This window comes from Amphichorda felina (genome assembly GCF_050947745.1).
Source record: "Amphichorda felina strain 45539 chromosome Unknown scaffold_1, whole genome shotgun sequence".
Lineage (NCBI taxonomy): Eukaryota > Fungi > Ascomycota > Sordariomycetes > Hypocreales > Bionectriaceae > Amphichorda > Amphichorda felina.
In genome coordinates, this window is record NW_028145049.1 from 4,173,637 (window position 1) to 4,188,823 (window position 15,187).

The following is a 15,187-nucleotide window of genomic DNA, read 5'->3' on the forward strand; positions in this document are numbered from 1 at the left end:
TCTCATGATCAATGTGTTGTCGGATACTTTCGTTCTCTTCCATCCGATTAGAGTTGGTGAAAAGGAGAGGATTATGATGGTCGACTTCCAGGTTTGCTCTTGACTGAGCGAGCGATGAGTTTAATGTTGTCGATGTAAGGAGGCACGTGAGGGCGAACCTTAACATGGAAGCCACGACCATGTCTCTCCAGCCCACGTGATAGCTTGACAATCGGCATGCCACAACACTGACATACATACCTCCACAATAGGTCTCCTGATGAGCCCTTCTTTATTACGACAAGCACGGCAGTTCAGCATCACGAGGCAGCTCTTGCATCGCGATAAGACTGGACTGGGCAATGAGGGTTTGCGTTATCGCAACATCTTCGGGTTTCGCCTGCCGCTCGGAAACCAGAAATTCTCTTCAGTCTTCGATTGTTATGTCTACATTAATTGCTTGAGTCGGCAGCGCGTTGGCGACGGGGCCATGTTGCACAGCACGTGCCCAAATCGCCTCGAGTCCGTTATCCACCTCGTCGTCCATATTCCTCCCGAATCCTGCCAGCATGGACCTGGCAGAGTCCCAGCACCGAAGTCCCAATGCCTGGCTCACCAGTCTGATCTTCTCGTCGTACAGCTTGATCCACCTATTCAGCTGCCTCTCCTCCACTGGATTTGCTGCTCGCCCTGAACTGGCGATGGCGGCCCCGAACATGACGCACCATAGCCACAGTGGACCTGTCCATGTATTGGCTTGTATGCTACCCTCGTTGGTATAGACGTCGTCGATGAGTTGCTCGAGGAGCCAGTCCACAAGCACCGTGTCCATCTGACCATCCCCAACCTCGGCGAAGAGGTAAAAGAAGGTGGCAATGAAACATGTTCGGCTGCTTCTTGGATCACCGTTCAGAATACGTGGCCTGTAAGTGTTTGGATCGAATCCTCGAGATATCTCGTAGTTAAGCTTGAGATCCTTGGTGTGATTCTGCCATAGACGCGCTGCCTGAGTGTCAGTCTCCTCCCACCAACCGTACCTGGGGGCTTCTGTGGGTGGTAATGCTGAGATGTCCCATATCGAGGCAAAGAGGAGGGCCATAAACGTTGGTTGGTAGTCGGGAACGTTGACCAGCTTCGCAGATTTACTCGCGCGGAGACTCTCGCCTGCCCTGTATCTTCAGGTTAGCCAGGCTCAATACTCAGGAGCTTGTGTAAATCAAGCCTTACATCTTGAACATCTTTTGAGGAAGTGACGCCTTTGATTTCTGGCTTTGCATTGCCAACCGAAACCCCTTGAGATGTTTTGACGAGGTGTCTAAGTCCCCGATCGCACCCTGTAACACGTTGCTAGCATCAACTTGAAATCCATTATGGATATGGCTAGCATACCTCCGCCAGAGCTAGTGCAGAGATGGCCAACATGGTATCACCGCTTTGTGCCGTTTCCGAATTTAGAAGCTGCTCTCTCGCAAACTGGTACGTTGCAGATTTGTGGTATAAAAAGGGAACTCTGATATGGTCCATGGAGCCATTGACCCAGGCCCACTGACAGGCAGAGAGCATAAGACACATGTGCATGTAGCCCGGATTTTCGAACGCCTTGTGGATTCTGAGAGAGATCAGCACCATTCGTCCTGTTACTCTGTTCTGAAGATATAACCGACACTGTCGATTCAAGCTCACGGCTGACAGGCCTCTGTCCCCATACCGCATACTGCGAAACTGCATGTCTTGTCAGCGACGGTCGATGATACGGTATACCTACTCCCGAAGGACGTGGACATACAATGCCGCAGCAGCCGTTTGGAAGCGTCAGGTAAGGTCTCATATGAGCCACCGACAAAATCACTGAGGGGAGTTTTGACCCCAGGTGTAGTGTCTATGACACCATCGTTCTTAACAAGAGCACACTCCTGTCTTGGCCCCTCGGGCGACTCGGATTCATCAAGGACCGGGTAGATGCACTCATTGCCTGTTTGCAGGCAGCTTGTGCTGTTGCCAGTGAGCCTCGTGGACTATACAGTGGTCTCTCAAGCCGACGGAGTTGCTGTTGCAAGGAGCAAGTCGTGGCTGCATGCGCAACGCGTCTACTGCATTGCGGCCCACCGAGGGTCGTGCACTCACCAAAGGGGTTTCCTCTCGTCGCATCGCACATGCCTCCTCTTGCAAGTCTGGCAGCCTGTTTTGCTCCGGCGATGGAATTTTCTCTTTCGCTCTTTTGGGGGAGCCATAGTAAATGGGTCTTCTGGGTTGTGATATCATCCGCCCGGCCCCTTTTGTCGGATGGCGCAGAGAGATGGGAGAGGTCTCATCATGATGCTCTCGCTTGAGTTTGAGCCTGTCTTCCTAAAAGTTCACTCACAATACGGAGTACACTGGCCCCAGGAGCTACACGAATCGTGCATATGAGATGCGCCAATCAAAACCAGTTTTCAATGTTCCAACTCCACCAGGTAAGCGGAGTTATATCCAAGATCGGGTTACTATGTTTCGCCTGTTTACTCAAACGTCACGAGAGACACACAGAGTATCGATATAAATAGGTATGTTTCAAGAAGAGGGATTCTTTTGAGCGTTCAACCGCCCTGTGGATATTTTTTTGGGGTAGGTAGTGACTTTATAGTATAGTGGACCCAGAGACGCACAGGCGGCTACGAATAGAACTGTACTATACTAAGTAGTATGTGTGGACCTACAGATAACTTCACTCTACTGTTGCGTCATAGAATTGATTTGGACGTGACCAGGAACTTCAGGTTATAGACAAAATACATCCAGCCCAAGACCATGACGGGTTCGACTTTTTTTGCCCCTTTTACCCTTTTTTGGTACCTCGTTTATGTATCTTCTCACCAGCCCAAATTGGGGAGTTGCGTCCCTGGAAGTACAGGTACTATTATGCACTCGTAGGACCTACCTACTAGGTAGTACTACTACTACCTTACCTACCAAGGTAGTAAGTGAACCTACCTGGTAGTAGTGGTAGGGAACCACTTGGGGTAGGATCGACCCCTGTCGACCTGGAACGTGATTCGACTTCCCGACTCCTCGAATTACCAAAGTGATGCTTTTGCAACCTAGCTTTCTCTCTTTCATGACCTATTGTCAACCGACGTTCCAAATTCAGCTCTCATCAGTATGAAAGCCACGCCGATGCGGCTCCTTCTAACCGCCTCCGTTGATATGCACCCGCATCGAGCACCAAACATCGACCATCATGGTCCCGCAAACCTCCTGGCCTCGCAAGCCTCGTCCAACCTCGACTTCGTGACACAGCAACTTCATCCACATTCGGCTGGCTACAGCTCCTCTGCACCCAATCGCCCCAGGCATGTTGGCAAAGCCTAAGCCAACCGGTGAGGGTGTGCTGATGCTTGCGGGCGATTACGTTGGATTGGGCTTTGGCTGCTGGCGCCCGAGCAAGTCCGTCCGTCTATTGCTGCCCAACTCGCCTTCACAAACAACCACTCATTCTCTGAGGACTAAGGTGGTCCCCCTACCGCTCCCTTGGTCGTCTCTACCCAATTCCGGCAAGCACCGTTGGGCGGAAATGTTCAATCCAATGAGAATAACCGAAGTCCCCTCTTCCTGCCCTGATGATTCCCTTTAGAAAGGTGGCTATCTGGGGTAGCCCCAGTTCTTGACGCCTGGTATCATCTCAAGCGACCAACTCTAATGATTACGGCTAGCCTCACCCTCTCCTTTTCTCGGTTTCTACCCATCGACTGGCTCTGCCATTGCCACCCCCGGACCCCCAGAGTTGTCTGCTTGGCTTCGCCGAGGTCTCCACGCACCCAACAATCCTGGACTGTCTCGGCCATTTACCAGCCTGTGGATCCTGTTGTGCGGCGTCTGCTAGGCCATTTGGATGTTAAACTCGATGCTCTGACAGCCTGACAACGCTATCAGCCTGACGGTCTCAGGGCGAGTTTATCTTGCTGAGTGTATCCGGCCCAGGCCCTGCTCAGCGCCTGGCCCTTGTATCCTGACGGTCCTAGCCAAACGGGGTATCACCCGCTGCCATTCCCGATTCCGTTGCCTAGGTTGTTTACTTCCCGCTTGTCTCTCTTGGGGGTCCGTCTCACAAAAAGACATAAAATGTCATAGTTCCGAAGCTGACATTCCAGTCCTGCTTCCTCGCCCCCCAGCATCAACCCAACTTACCCCATAAGGCTGGCTCGTCGTTGATGCATTGGACATTGGCGCACTACCTACCCCTACGAGGAGTGCTTCCGCATAGTACTTGCATGAAGGGGCTACGACGCCCATAACGCAGCCATCTGCTGTTGTGGACACATCGGCCGGTCACCGGACCTCACCGCCTAGTTTCTCCTCATTACCTTTGGATACCCAGGACATCACCGACCAAGGAGTCCCGTCTCCGTGGAGCTCCTAGAACATCTACTTCACAGGTATTAGCCCGGGAAGCCTTCGGATAGTTGCCTAGGAACTCCGTTCTCTCCCTAGGATTGATTGCTGGCCTCCAGGAGACACCCTTGGTCTCTTACTTGGACTTTCTCTCTGTCTCTCTTTCTCTCTTTCCCGACCCCGGGCTTTAGCGAGTGGCTACCTTATATTCCCTCACTCCCACACACTGAACTCAGTGAATATGTCCCAGCAGGACATTGCGTGCAGGGGTCCCGCTGCTACGAGCGGGCCATGGAACCCGAACCGGAGGTACGGTCCTGCTACCTCTGGAGCGATTCCAACGCGAGAAGCTAACATCACCAGCTCCTTCATTGACCCCTTCAATGGGGCTTCCAGTGGTTTTGAGAATGGCTACTATACGATTTCTAGGTGAGTGGTACTCACAAGGGCCACTGGATCTGACAAGCGTTGACGTGGTTTGAACAAAGCTCCGGCTATTCCGCCAATGCATACCAGCCCAGTAACGGGATTCCTTTGCCAGTAAACAGCGGCTCGTCACGCCCAGACTCAGGCTTCCGTTCGGGGCCAGTCTACACCAGCCGGCCTCCATCAGGGAACTACAACAGCTCGGGGGCATCTTATGGTCCCTACAATACCCCTTCTTCTCAAGGCTGGGAGCCCCCCTCTCAAGGCTGGGACCCTCCTCCTCAGGGCTGGGATATTCAAGGCCGATACTCACCAACCGACTCGGTGGACGATATCATTACCTCACCAAACCTGTCGGACTATTCCTTGGAAAATGGGATAAAGTCCTCGAACCCTACCGGAAAAGCAAACGCCAATGGGAAAAGTCGACCACAGCGGCGGCCATCAAACCGTGATGAGTTTGATGGCCCCAACCAGTTTCTGCCACAACCACCTCACAATGTCGTCGCGATGCAGGAAAGGGAGCTCCCTCACCTTCCTACGAATTTACACATACAGGAACAGGATCGCGTCTTGAGCGACGTCAATGACAGGCTCTCGCAATGTGCCTTTGACTTTGTCGCTAAATATCAATTTCCAATTCCGTTGACGCAAGATATGAGACGGGTTGAACGCGCGCACGACCGCGAGTGGACGGAATGGGTGTATTTGCTGAAGAGACTGGCGACAAAGAGACGGATCCCCGCCCGCGTCTTGTACAATGGACAAATCAAGCAGTTTGTCACCATCCTGGAGAATTCCTTGGAAATGAGACACGCTGCTAAGCATCAGAGCCGGCCATTGAAGGATGACCGCAACATTCTCCAGCTCATTTCGGCGGGAATCCAAGTCGCCAAGATACTCAAGGACGCCTCGGCTATGGACTACCTTGATCAGATATACGTTAATACTGAGAGGCAGATTCAGGAACGCACGCAATCGCGGTTCCGTGTTTAATGCTTCTTTCACCTCTAGTCTGCCACGACTAGCATCACTGGTAGGGACGCAAGTCGTCTTGCCAGTTGCGAATACGATACGGGATCCCATACTGGAAGGAGAGAAACCAGCGGTTCCGGGGCTTGGGATTTGATGAGAAATGATGGATGACCTGCGTTTTTATATCGCTGCTTTTCTTTTCCTGTTCTCGTTAAGCTTGCTCCTCGGGATTGTATTCATGGATTCCACGGTCAGCGCAGGATATTGTCTTTGACGTCTACGTTTAGTTACTGACCGGGTGGTTTTCATAAACATAGCGAGGCTTCGAGATATTTGTACGCACTTCTTCTTATTTTTTTTGTTTTGTTTTGGTGTTGCTGTTCCTTTTTCCTTCCACATCAGACGAGTCGGTTGAATGAAGTGTGACTATCCGTCACGCGCGTCAATTCTCTGTGTCTGTCCTGATGCCAAGGGTTAATATCGGGCCTCCGGTGTTTTTGCGCTGGATATCCGCTCGGCGGCAAATGTTGGGTCATTCAGGCCTCATTGGGATAGAATAGACGGTGCGCGGCTTTGGGTTGTTCTGCGGCGTGTTGTTACGGCTACTCCTTGTGTATATTGCTGGCAGGATACATTTTGGGATGGCCACATCTTGGCGTGTTTTTTAAGCGGATGGATGGGCAGATCGACAGCATCTTGTGAAGGAGATACCACTTTACCTGGTGCCTACTAGTATGCAATGGCGGAGAATGCTTTTCATTGCAGTGTCCAACCTCGTACACTGCTGTCGAGAGTATCCTTGAAAGACTTCACGAAATCGAGGGAGCGTATTCATAGGCAATACGACAGCATGTCTGTCCGATTTTAGTCCTGATACCCGCACTTGCGTCGCGGGACCAGGGTGGAGCGGACTGGTTGTCTAGACCGTTTGTTTCATCTCCCACATCGAACGAAATAAAAAGTTGACACGCCCGCGCATTGAGAGTCGCGAGGTGTAGGCAATTCGTGGGGTTTTTGGTTGTGTTCTAGCTAAGAATCCATCCTTCACATCGTCGCCAACGTACCTGTGGCTGCCGGCGTCGTTCTTCCATGACGTTGGTCACTGACGGAGCGGCTGCGAGGGGCAAAACATGTGGCAGTATGGTAGCATGTGGCATGTGATGGATGCAAGTCAACAACTCTGGGTTCTCCCCCGAGCGTTGCTGGTACTTTTGCAAACCCTCCCGGCGACGATGTGTGTGGGAGGAAGAAAGAAAGAAAGAAAGAAAGTGTCGAAAAAATCAAACTGCACGAGAAACATTTTGATGTGTGAGAGCTAGCCCCATAAGTGTATCACGTGATGCTTCCGGAACTGGACTTCATCTACAGGCCCCAGCGTGGAGCTTTTCTCTCTTTTTTTCTTCTTTTTTTCTTCACACATTCATACATCGCACGATTAATCAACCGTTAGTGACTCGCCAACTTGCTGACGGTCATATTTACGTGCTAGACTAACGGATCTCTCTGCTCTCTGATTTTTCAAATCTCCTTCGAGGGGATGGTCTCTCGTTTTCCCAACGATTTAGTGGAGTTTCCGACATGCATGCACTGGTGATGATTGATGAACCTAGGCCTGGCGACTACGTATACGGTTACGTTGTTGGGACTCGCAGGACACTTATCTTGTGATTATGTGTCTTTTCTCCATCTAGATGGTGACGTCGCCCCGTGTTTCTTTACTGAAGATGGTGCCCTGAGTGGGCGCTTGTTGGGTTTTGATCTCGCTCGCTGTGCCGACTACTAGTACTTTCGCAAGAGTCAAGCACGGGGAGTTGCTTGTACGATATATCACCCATCTCTGAAGACAAGCTTCAGCTATAGAAAGAGGAGCAGCCCAGGTGATGTGAGATTGCACGCCCTGCCAAGTGGTGGAGGCTGGAGGCCCATGCGTACTTAGATGGTCCGGATAGTTATAACCTTCAAACGCAAACGTTGGACTATGCTAAGTACCATAGTACAGTGCTTTGTGCAGCTATCCGTACTCGTCCTTACCTGTGCGTACTATGTAGCACCTTGAGTAGATAGCTTTGGGATACCATGAAACGAACACCCCATGAATTGTATTAATTGAGTCAAGGTGGCCTGGTGGTGCTATGAGCATTAAAAAACTCTGTCTTTTTGCCTGTCCTCGTCTTCCGAGCCCATCATAGGATCGACCCTGTCCGATTAGTAGCTATTATTGATTGTACGAAGTAAATTCAACCTTGCCTCACTCAACCCCAACCCTCCAGTCCTCCGATACTGGTGCTATAGCCTTCATGACATGGTTGACCTATTACGTTAAATCTTTTGGGATACGAGCGGCCTATTCCGTTACATATTCTGGGGGAATGGGGTTGAGATCACTCTTTACGTCCTCAACTTCCTGGCTATTGTCTCCGTGGTTCTAAGTGAGTCTATTTCACATGACAGTATTTGGACCCTGAGGCTGGCTTTACCGCCTCATTACAAGAGGACACACGGGCTATGTGCTAAAGTGCTCTATGGACCTGGGATTGCCTAAGTTCTCCTACATCAAAGGGCTGCTACCGTGGAAAAGGGCCAGTCAGCGCTGTGCGCCAAGGGATTGTGCCCGGGAGGAGCCATCAGTGGTGCCATTTGAAGGCGTCTAATGCGTGCCACACGATTCGGCGCTGTTCATCGATTTCCGCAGCCAATACGCAGTCACGGGGAGGGATTCCAAAGACAGCAGTTGGAGGAGAATCGGCTGCTATCTACTTATACCTGTCGGGTACACAGGATTAAACTAGGGGTTTGCGTTTGCCAAGCACACGACGTCTGGCACGGGGACTACTGGATGAGCGTCAATGCTCTATGCTTGGAGGACTGATCGAGCCCTTTGGGGTATTTGAGGAAGAAATGTTGATTTTTCGACAAAGGAGCAAAAAGAATGACCGGGTTGGATATTATACAGAGATAGCTCTATTGAATCCTTACAAAACGTTCCAGTAGCATCGATGGCTCACTGTAAAACTCCGCGACGCGCATCATGTGGTATGCGCCGTCTACCACCTCATCGCCCCGCACATGTGTCGTGATATGTACATCGGATGAGGGCTCGCCCGTCCCCTGGGGCCGTCTTTCAATGTCTTCGTTTCCGCGATGCCTTCGTCTCGGCTAGGCAACAACAACAACAACACACACACGCACTCATGCGGCCTGCTTCTTCAGGTCCCGGGCAGCCTGCTTGAGGTTGAAGTTGCACTCCTCGTACGCCCGGCCGGCGCCGAATCCGACGCCGACAAAGGCGGGCCACGCTCTGCGCTTGAACAGCAGGACTGAGAAGACGACGCCGAATCCGAGGCCGAGGGTCGACTTGACGAGGAGGTTGGAGAGGCAGTGGTCCCACTGGAAGAGAGATTCATGTCAGCGTAAGGTCTTCCTGGGGGTGGCAGGCGAAATGAGCCGCGCTAATGCCATCGGGTCCGTGTACCTTCTCGTTGAGGAGCGCTTCGCTCACAGGCCGGGAAATGGCGCTGGGCTGCGGGCGGGTGACGGCGGATTCGGCCATTGTGGTTGTTCTGCGGCGCATCATGTCAGCTCATGTGCTTTCCCTGGATGTGGTGGAAGCTCCTCCACCTACCTTTTGGACTCAATTGGGGCCAGCGGGTCGAATAATCGAGCTGCAATGAGCTTCGAGGGCAGTTGGGTCAGGTCGAGATGCACGAGAATCAGTCGGCGAAATGCCGTCAACTGGTCCCAGCCAGTCCCGAAAGCGGTGAGGGGGCCAATGCTGGATCGGGAAGAGCTGTTGTGGCAGAATTCCAGAAATTTTGGCGCAGGTGCTGGCAAAAGTCGCGGGGCCACTCTCTCTCATAGCCTCAAGCATTGATCCTCAAGCCTGATTTGAAATATTTTATCCAATTGTGGGATCCTGTTTATGGAAAACGTATAGAAGGCAACCTGGGACACTCCCCTTCGTCATGGTATGCATAAATTCCCCGATTACCGTTCTATGAAGCTGACAAGGTCAGGGCAAGGAGGACCTTATCAAGACCGTCAGAGGTCTGGATCAGAGTGGCCCCGGAGAGCGCGGCGAGAATCTGGACCATCTTTGGAAGTGCCTGACAGCTTCTGCTGACAGTCAATTTCATGCTGCCGAGGAGAGCAGCTTGAGATGGCTCCTCAAATCAATGAACGGCTCCACGCCAGCCGCCGAGACGTTGCGACGGTATCCATTAACCTGGAGGCTACTGGGATGCGTCTTTCAGAGAATTCCGCTCTTCTCCTTGGCCAAGTCGCTGGCTGATAGACGATTTGTTGCCGTCCTACAACAAACCCTGAAGGAGGTTTCCACCCCGTCAGCCGAGCCAAATCCATCACCATCCCCGAAACGAAAGCGGTCACCAGCAAAGGCCTTCTCGCTAGGGGACCTTCAATCACTCGAAGGATGCACAGAGAGCAGCCAGGCTATCTATCAGGCACTGGGTTGCCTCCTCCGACGAATTGACGACACTGCCCTGGTTTCAGCTCATGACAAAATTGGAGCGGAACATCTCAAGTCACTATTTGGTACCCCTGTGACGGAAGCAGCCACCATTGCGGCGCCTTTACTTCTGATGTGCAACTTGGTGCTCCAATATGGGCAAGCGGAGGACATTGAAGGCTGCGAGGACTGGGTCGCAACTATATCATCGATCTGGAGCTTGCATTTGCAAGGTAGCAATGATGCAGCGGAAGTGGGAGTCAATCTCTTTACCCCTGCGGCGACATTACTGGCGAATGTGGAGGGCCTTATTCACCAACCTGACATTTCAATACCCAAATCCCTGAGAACTCGGTGGAGCGCGGACCTGCAAAAGCTCATGCATGGCACTCTCATCCTCCCAGCCCGATCAGCATTCCTCAACCACCAGAAGGATGAAGCTATTGTCCTTGCTCTCGAGGCGGCCGAGAGGCGTATCGAAGCTGCTGCCCCTGCAATGTACTTACTGGCGTCAACGGCAACAGAGGCAATGGCCCAGCGCGGCGTGCGGAAGGGGAACTCGGAATGGATGAAGAGGGTGTTTCAAGCTGTGGTGGAGTCCATAAAGGGACGACGGGGTGAACATGCTGCCCTCACGAACATCCTCGAACAGGCCCGGGAACGATCGATGCCCGTGAGCATCGACAATCTGCGGTCCGTTTGTCGACAATACGCACTTAAGGGCGATGGGGAGACGGATTGGGCTTTAATAGCGGATCTGGCACAGTGTGACCCAGCTGTGTTCCAGGTTGGGGATGGGGGCGCAGAGCTACTGAAAGAAGTCTGTGCCAGAAGCCTCGGTGATATTCCTGAACACGAGCACAAGGCAGTGTCAGATGTTATCGCGGCAATTATCCAAGGATTCCGCACCGTTCGAGAGTTCTCGTCGTTCCTCAAGCTATGGTTCGATCAGCTGTCCGAAATTGAGCGGCGAAAGCTCAAGTTGTCGTCACCTTGGCTCCTTGTTGGCCGCGAAGGCAGCCCTACAGTCTTTGACAACACGTGGGTCGAACAGGAACTCTCAAAAACCCAATTGGTGGATGTTATAGACTGGGTTCAGACTCAGAAAACTCGCCCCAAGGCTCTCTGCTTGTGGTTGAACGCCGTCAGCCAAGGAATCCAGAGTGATGACTTCAAGGATGCCATCGGCCAGAAACTATTCGATCTTACTCTCAAGATCAGCAAGTCAAACTCCGACATTACAGCATTAAAGTGGAGGATCATGGCGAGGGCGTTTGTCTGGATACCTCTTTCGAAAAGAACGGAGGTGTGGGACGAAATCAAAGATCCACTGTCAAAGATTCTGAGGAAAGCCCTCATCGCCACGCCTGAGACTTTCGAGGCTTTCAAGTGCTGCTGCCGCTTATGGGTGTCGATGAGCCCTGATGGTGCTCACATGGCTGAAGCCGCCAAGCTGGTGGAAGACTTTACCGCTCGGCTTGCCGCTGAGTTTGCCTCAGCAGGAGCTGATGGGTACGAGAAGTTGCCTTCGTTTGTTCGATCTGAGACCGAGTCCGAATTCCGAGAGGATTCTGCCCTCCAGCAGTATTTGGGATGGTATCTGCGTGGATCAACTCGTTTGAATCGGGTTTACTTTGAGAAGAAGGGCGAGCTGTTGCCCACTGTTCAAAGTGTGCTGTCAGATGAGAAGGCAACCCCTCTGGGACTTGAGGCGATATGGCAGAGCCTGCTCGACAACGAACATTGTGTCAACGAAGCTAAGCTGGCCGAAAATCTCCTCGATCGCGCTGTGGGTGCGTTGGCCGAATCCAAAAAGGAGAAGCACTGGCCAGGTGAGCGCGGCCAACTGTGGCTCCGACTGATCTCGAGTGTTCCTCTTGATGCAGTCGCTCGGCAACAGAGAGAGCGCATCATGGCTGTTCTGGTTGAGGGTTGCACCTCGCCCAAGAGTGGGAAGAAGACCCCTACTAAAGGCTGGAACATGATTCTCAGTCTTGCAACTAAGGTGATGGCCCGCCCCACGTTCTATGATGGAATGTCTTTTCAGCATCTGATTGATGTTGCAACAACGGCATCGCAGACTTTCACGTCTGCGGGAGGAGACAACGAAGGCTTGCAAGAACTGATTGGGCGATACTCGTCAATGGCATCGGCCATAATCAAGCAAATGGCTGAGCACGTTGACGAACGAAGTATTGGTTATTTTGCAGAGGCTTCGGCCTTTGTTACGCGTTGCAGCACTATAGCTAAAGATGGGGAGGCACTGGAAATCCCTCCTCTGCATTTGACACTTCTGAAGGCCTTGGTTCAGGAGCTCTCACACTCATCAAACTGCCGAAACCACTCTCAACTGGCCTCGCTGCCCTCTGATGCCGAGGTGTCGTTGAAAAGCTGCGTGTTTTGCTTCTTTGGCGAGTGGATTGATGGCAAGAAGCTTTTCTCCAAGCCAAATGTTGCTGCCGACTTCAGGCTCCTGGTGGCGGTAGATGCTGCCGAACTATTCGATGGCCTTCCAGAGCTGGCGGGACACAAGGGCTCGTCGTTGCGCAAGTTGGAGAAACGTAGCTTGGACTCCATGCAAGCTGGTGATTTGAGAGGCTGGAAGGTGCAGACGTTTCTCCAGAGATACCTGTCGTCGGAACTCGAAATCCCTCGACCGGCGACTTTCCACAGCCTGGAAAGCTCGCAAGGCAAGATCCGAGAGTCCCTTCTGAGGGGCTATGTCGGAGCTATCGTCAAGACCATGGATACGCCCATCAAAATGCAGTACCTGGAAGTACTGATGGGGGAATACCATGGGGGTAGCGACACTGATGGACAACTCATCGCCATTCACCATGTTGTTGACCAGCTTATTGGTAAGTCAACCGCTCAACTCAACGAGTGTTTCGCTGATCAGAAGGCAGAGTCCACGGACCTGGAAGGAAAGGGAGCGGAATTCGACTTGTCCACTGCGCATAGCGAAATGACTAGAGCCCTCGCCTCGACAAAGAAGACGGCTAATGCAGTCCACATCTGTCGCATACTCTACAATTTACTGGAGAGGAAACCACAGGCCATCGGCCAATGGAACATTGAGAGTCTTCTTAGCGCTATAGCGATTCTGTCAGCCGAGAAGACTCTCCCCAACTCAACAACACCATTTGCCTGGTTGTGCAAACTAGTCGAGGTCATTGTCAAGAAGCATAGGGTCCGCCTGGAAGGCCACTACCACATCCTGCTTGCATCAATACAGCCTCTCCTAAGCAACCTGATCCAGGAGCAGCGGGAAGCTCAGGGTGATGACGGCATCTCGCAAGAGTCCAGGGCCAGCGCCTACGGCCGCCTCATAACCTTGGTGTGCGAGCCCACGGCAGGAGCTGTCTCTCGATCTCAGCACCACAGCGCACTGGACTCTGCAACTGATGCGGCCAAGCGCTCGGCAGGGCGCCACATGTACCTGGTCCTGATGCAGTACGTCAAGCTGCAGCTCGAGACGGATGTCTCGAGAGCCGTCCGGGAAGCTCTGGAGCCTGCGATGAACTCCATCTTCGACATTACGCCGCCAGAGGGAAGGAAGATCCTGAATGATGCCATGGACGCAAGTGGCAGGGCCATTTTGAGGGAGATGTTCAAGCGATATACCAAGTTTGGGAAATGGAGTGGCGTGTAAGACGTCTGCATGTAGAGAAAGACTCATTGGAGGGTATCATTCAAGCGGCTGTCTTTCAGCATATTCTTCTTTTATGACTTTGACTTTGCATATGTTGATGGATGCCCGTGCTTCTTCCCGTACTTCTTGATCTGCCCGTGCATGTCTAGATTAACGATGGGCCAGACAATAAACATCATGATGCACGCCATCAAGCCGTCAATGATGGTATTGTTCCGAATCGCGCTTCCCAGGGAGCCCAGTTGCATCACCCAATTAAACAAGTTCACGGTGATGAGAAACTCTCCTCTCTCCAAGCCGCGGATGGATTGACTCGCAACCTCGTCAGGGGTTTGCCTCGGATCTGACTCCTCTAGCTGCTTGGTAACATCCAGCTTGACCAGCTGTTCCTGCTCAAAGCCGGGGGAGAGAATCGTCCCGGGGCAGACGAGGTGGACCTTGACGTTCTGGGGATACAGCATCACCTCACGGCTCAGACCCTCGGCCAAGCCGCGGAGGGCGAACTTGGACGATGTGTATGGGATGTACCCAGGGATCGGGTAGAAGATGACGGCGCTGGCCGTCATGACGAGGTGCCTGGGCTGGGACTCGACGGGGGCGTCCGGGGCAAGCCATGCCTTGAGGATGGCGTGGGACATCTCGGCAGCGCCAAAGTAGTTGATGTCCATCTGGCGGCGCATCGAGGCCATGTCCATGTCGAGGAACAGCTCGGGCTTAGAGGTGCCGGCAACGCACCACACAATGTCGGGGGATCGGCCAGCGTTCCATTGCACGGCCTCCTGGATAACTGGAATCGCGTACGAGGGCAGGGAGACGTCGGCCGAGATGTAGTGGAAGCGTTGGGTGCTCGGGTTGCGTGCAGCAGTCTGAAGAGCGCTCTGGTCAGTATGCTGCTGCAGCGGTGGTGGGTTGGAAGAGGTTTGCAACGAACCTTGACGGTCTCTAGAGCCGACTGAAGCTTCTCGACGCTGCGGGAGACGATGATAATGTTTGCGCCTTTGGCTGCGAGCTGCCTTGCTGCGGCGAGGCCCATGCCTTCGGATCCGCCGGTGATAAGGATCGTCTGGAGCATCTTGTTAGCATGCTCGATGCGAGCTCCCGATGGCGAGGGTAGCTCCCCACCTTGCCCTCGACGGGCATCTTGTTTCCGCCGAAGAGCCCCATTGCAGATACCACGAGGACAGCGACGAGACCAGAGAGCGAGATCCAGGCCAAATTAGTCGGTGTGAGGTCCATGAAGCCGTCAGGGGTTGGAGGTGGGCGTGGTCAGCAAGCGACAAGCTGCTGGGAATAGAGTCCAACAGCACGCAGTGCGCTCCGTG

General features: G+C 52.8%; 5 protein-coding genes across 5 annotated transcripts; 2 read left to right on the forward strand and 3 right to left on the reverse strand.

The window, feature by feature from the left end:
* Nucleotides 1–406: 406 nt before the first annotated feature.
* Nucleotides 407–1,217, reverse strand: ACO1O0_001368 (uncharacterized protein; the record flags this gene model as incomplete). The annotated part of the gene is made up of 2 exons (XM_083190855.1): nucleotides 407–1,148; nucleotides 1,207–1,217. The coding sequence occupies 2 exons, from the start codon at nucleotides 1,215–1,217 to the stop codon at nucleotides 407–409; spliced, it is 753 nt and encodes a 250-aa protein (XP_083054714.1).
* A 4,066-nt stretch (nucleotides 1,218–5,283) lies between these two features.
* On the forward strand, nucleotides 5,284–5,769 carry ACO1O0_001369 (uncharacterized protein; the record flags this gene model as incomplete). The annotated part of the gene is made up of 1 exon (XM_083190856.1): nucleotides 5,284–5,769. One exon carries the CDS (start codon nucleotides 5,284–5,286, stop codon nucleotides 5,767–5,769), a length of 486 nt encoding a protein of 161 aa, XP_083054715.1.
* A 3,168-nt stretch (nucleotides 5,770–8,937) lies between these two features.
* Nucleotides 8,938–9,298, reverse strand: MIC10 (MICOS complex subunit MIC10; the record flags this gene model as incomplete). The annotated part of the gene is made up of 2 exons (XM_083190857.1): nucleotides 8,938–9,135; nucleotides 9,221–9,298. The coding sequence occupies 2 exons, from the start codon at nucleotides 9,296–9,298 to the stop codon at nucleotides 8,938–8,940; spliced, it is 276 nt and encodes a 91-aa protein (XP_083054716.1).
* A 412-nt stretch (nucleotides 9,299–9,710) lies between these two features.
* Nucleotides 9,711–13,865, forward strand: ACO1O0_001371 (Urb2/Npa2 family-domain-containing protein; the record flags this gene model as incomplete). The annotated part of the gene is made up of 2 exons (XM_083190858.1): nucleotides 9,711–9,713; nucleotides 9,762–13,865. 2 exons carry the CDS (start codon nucleotides 9,711–9,713, stop codon nucleotides 13,863–13,865), a joined length of 4,107 nt encoding a protein of 1,368 aa, XP_083054717.1.
* Nucleotides 13,866–13,936: 71 nt separating this feature from the next.
* Nucleotides 13,937–15,029, reverse strand: TSC10 (SDR family oxidoreductase; the record flags this gene model as incomplete). Its single annotated transcript, XM_083190859.1, has 3 exons — nucleotides 13,937–14,731; nucleotides 14,797–14,928; nucleotides 14,988–15,029. 3 exons carry the CDS (start codon nucleotides 15,027–15,029, stop codon nucleotides 13,937–13,939), a joined length of 969 nt encoding a protein of 322 aa, XP_083054718.1.
* Between the last annotated feature and the right edge of the window lie 158 nt (nucleotides 15,030–15,187).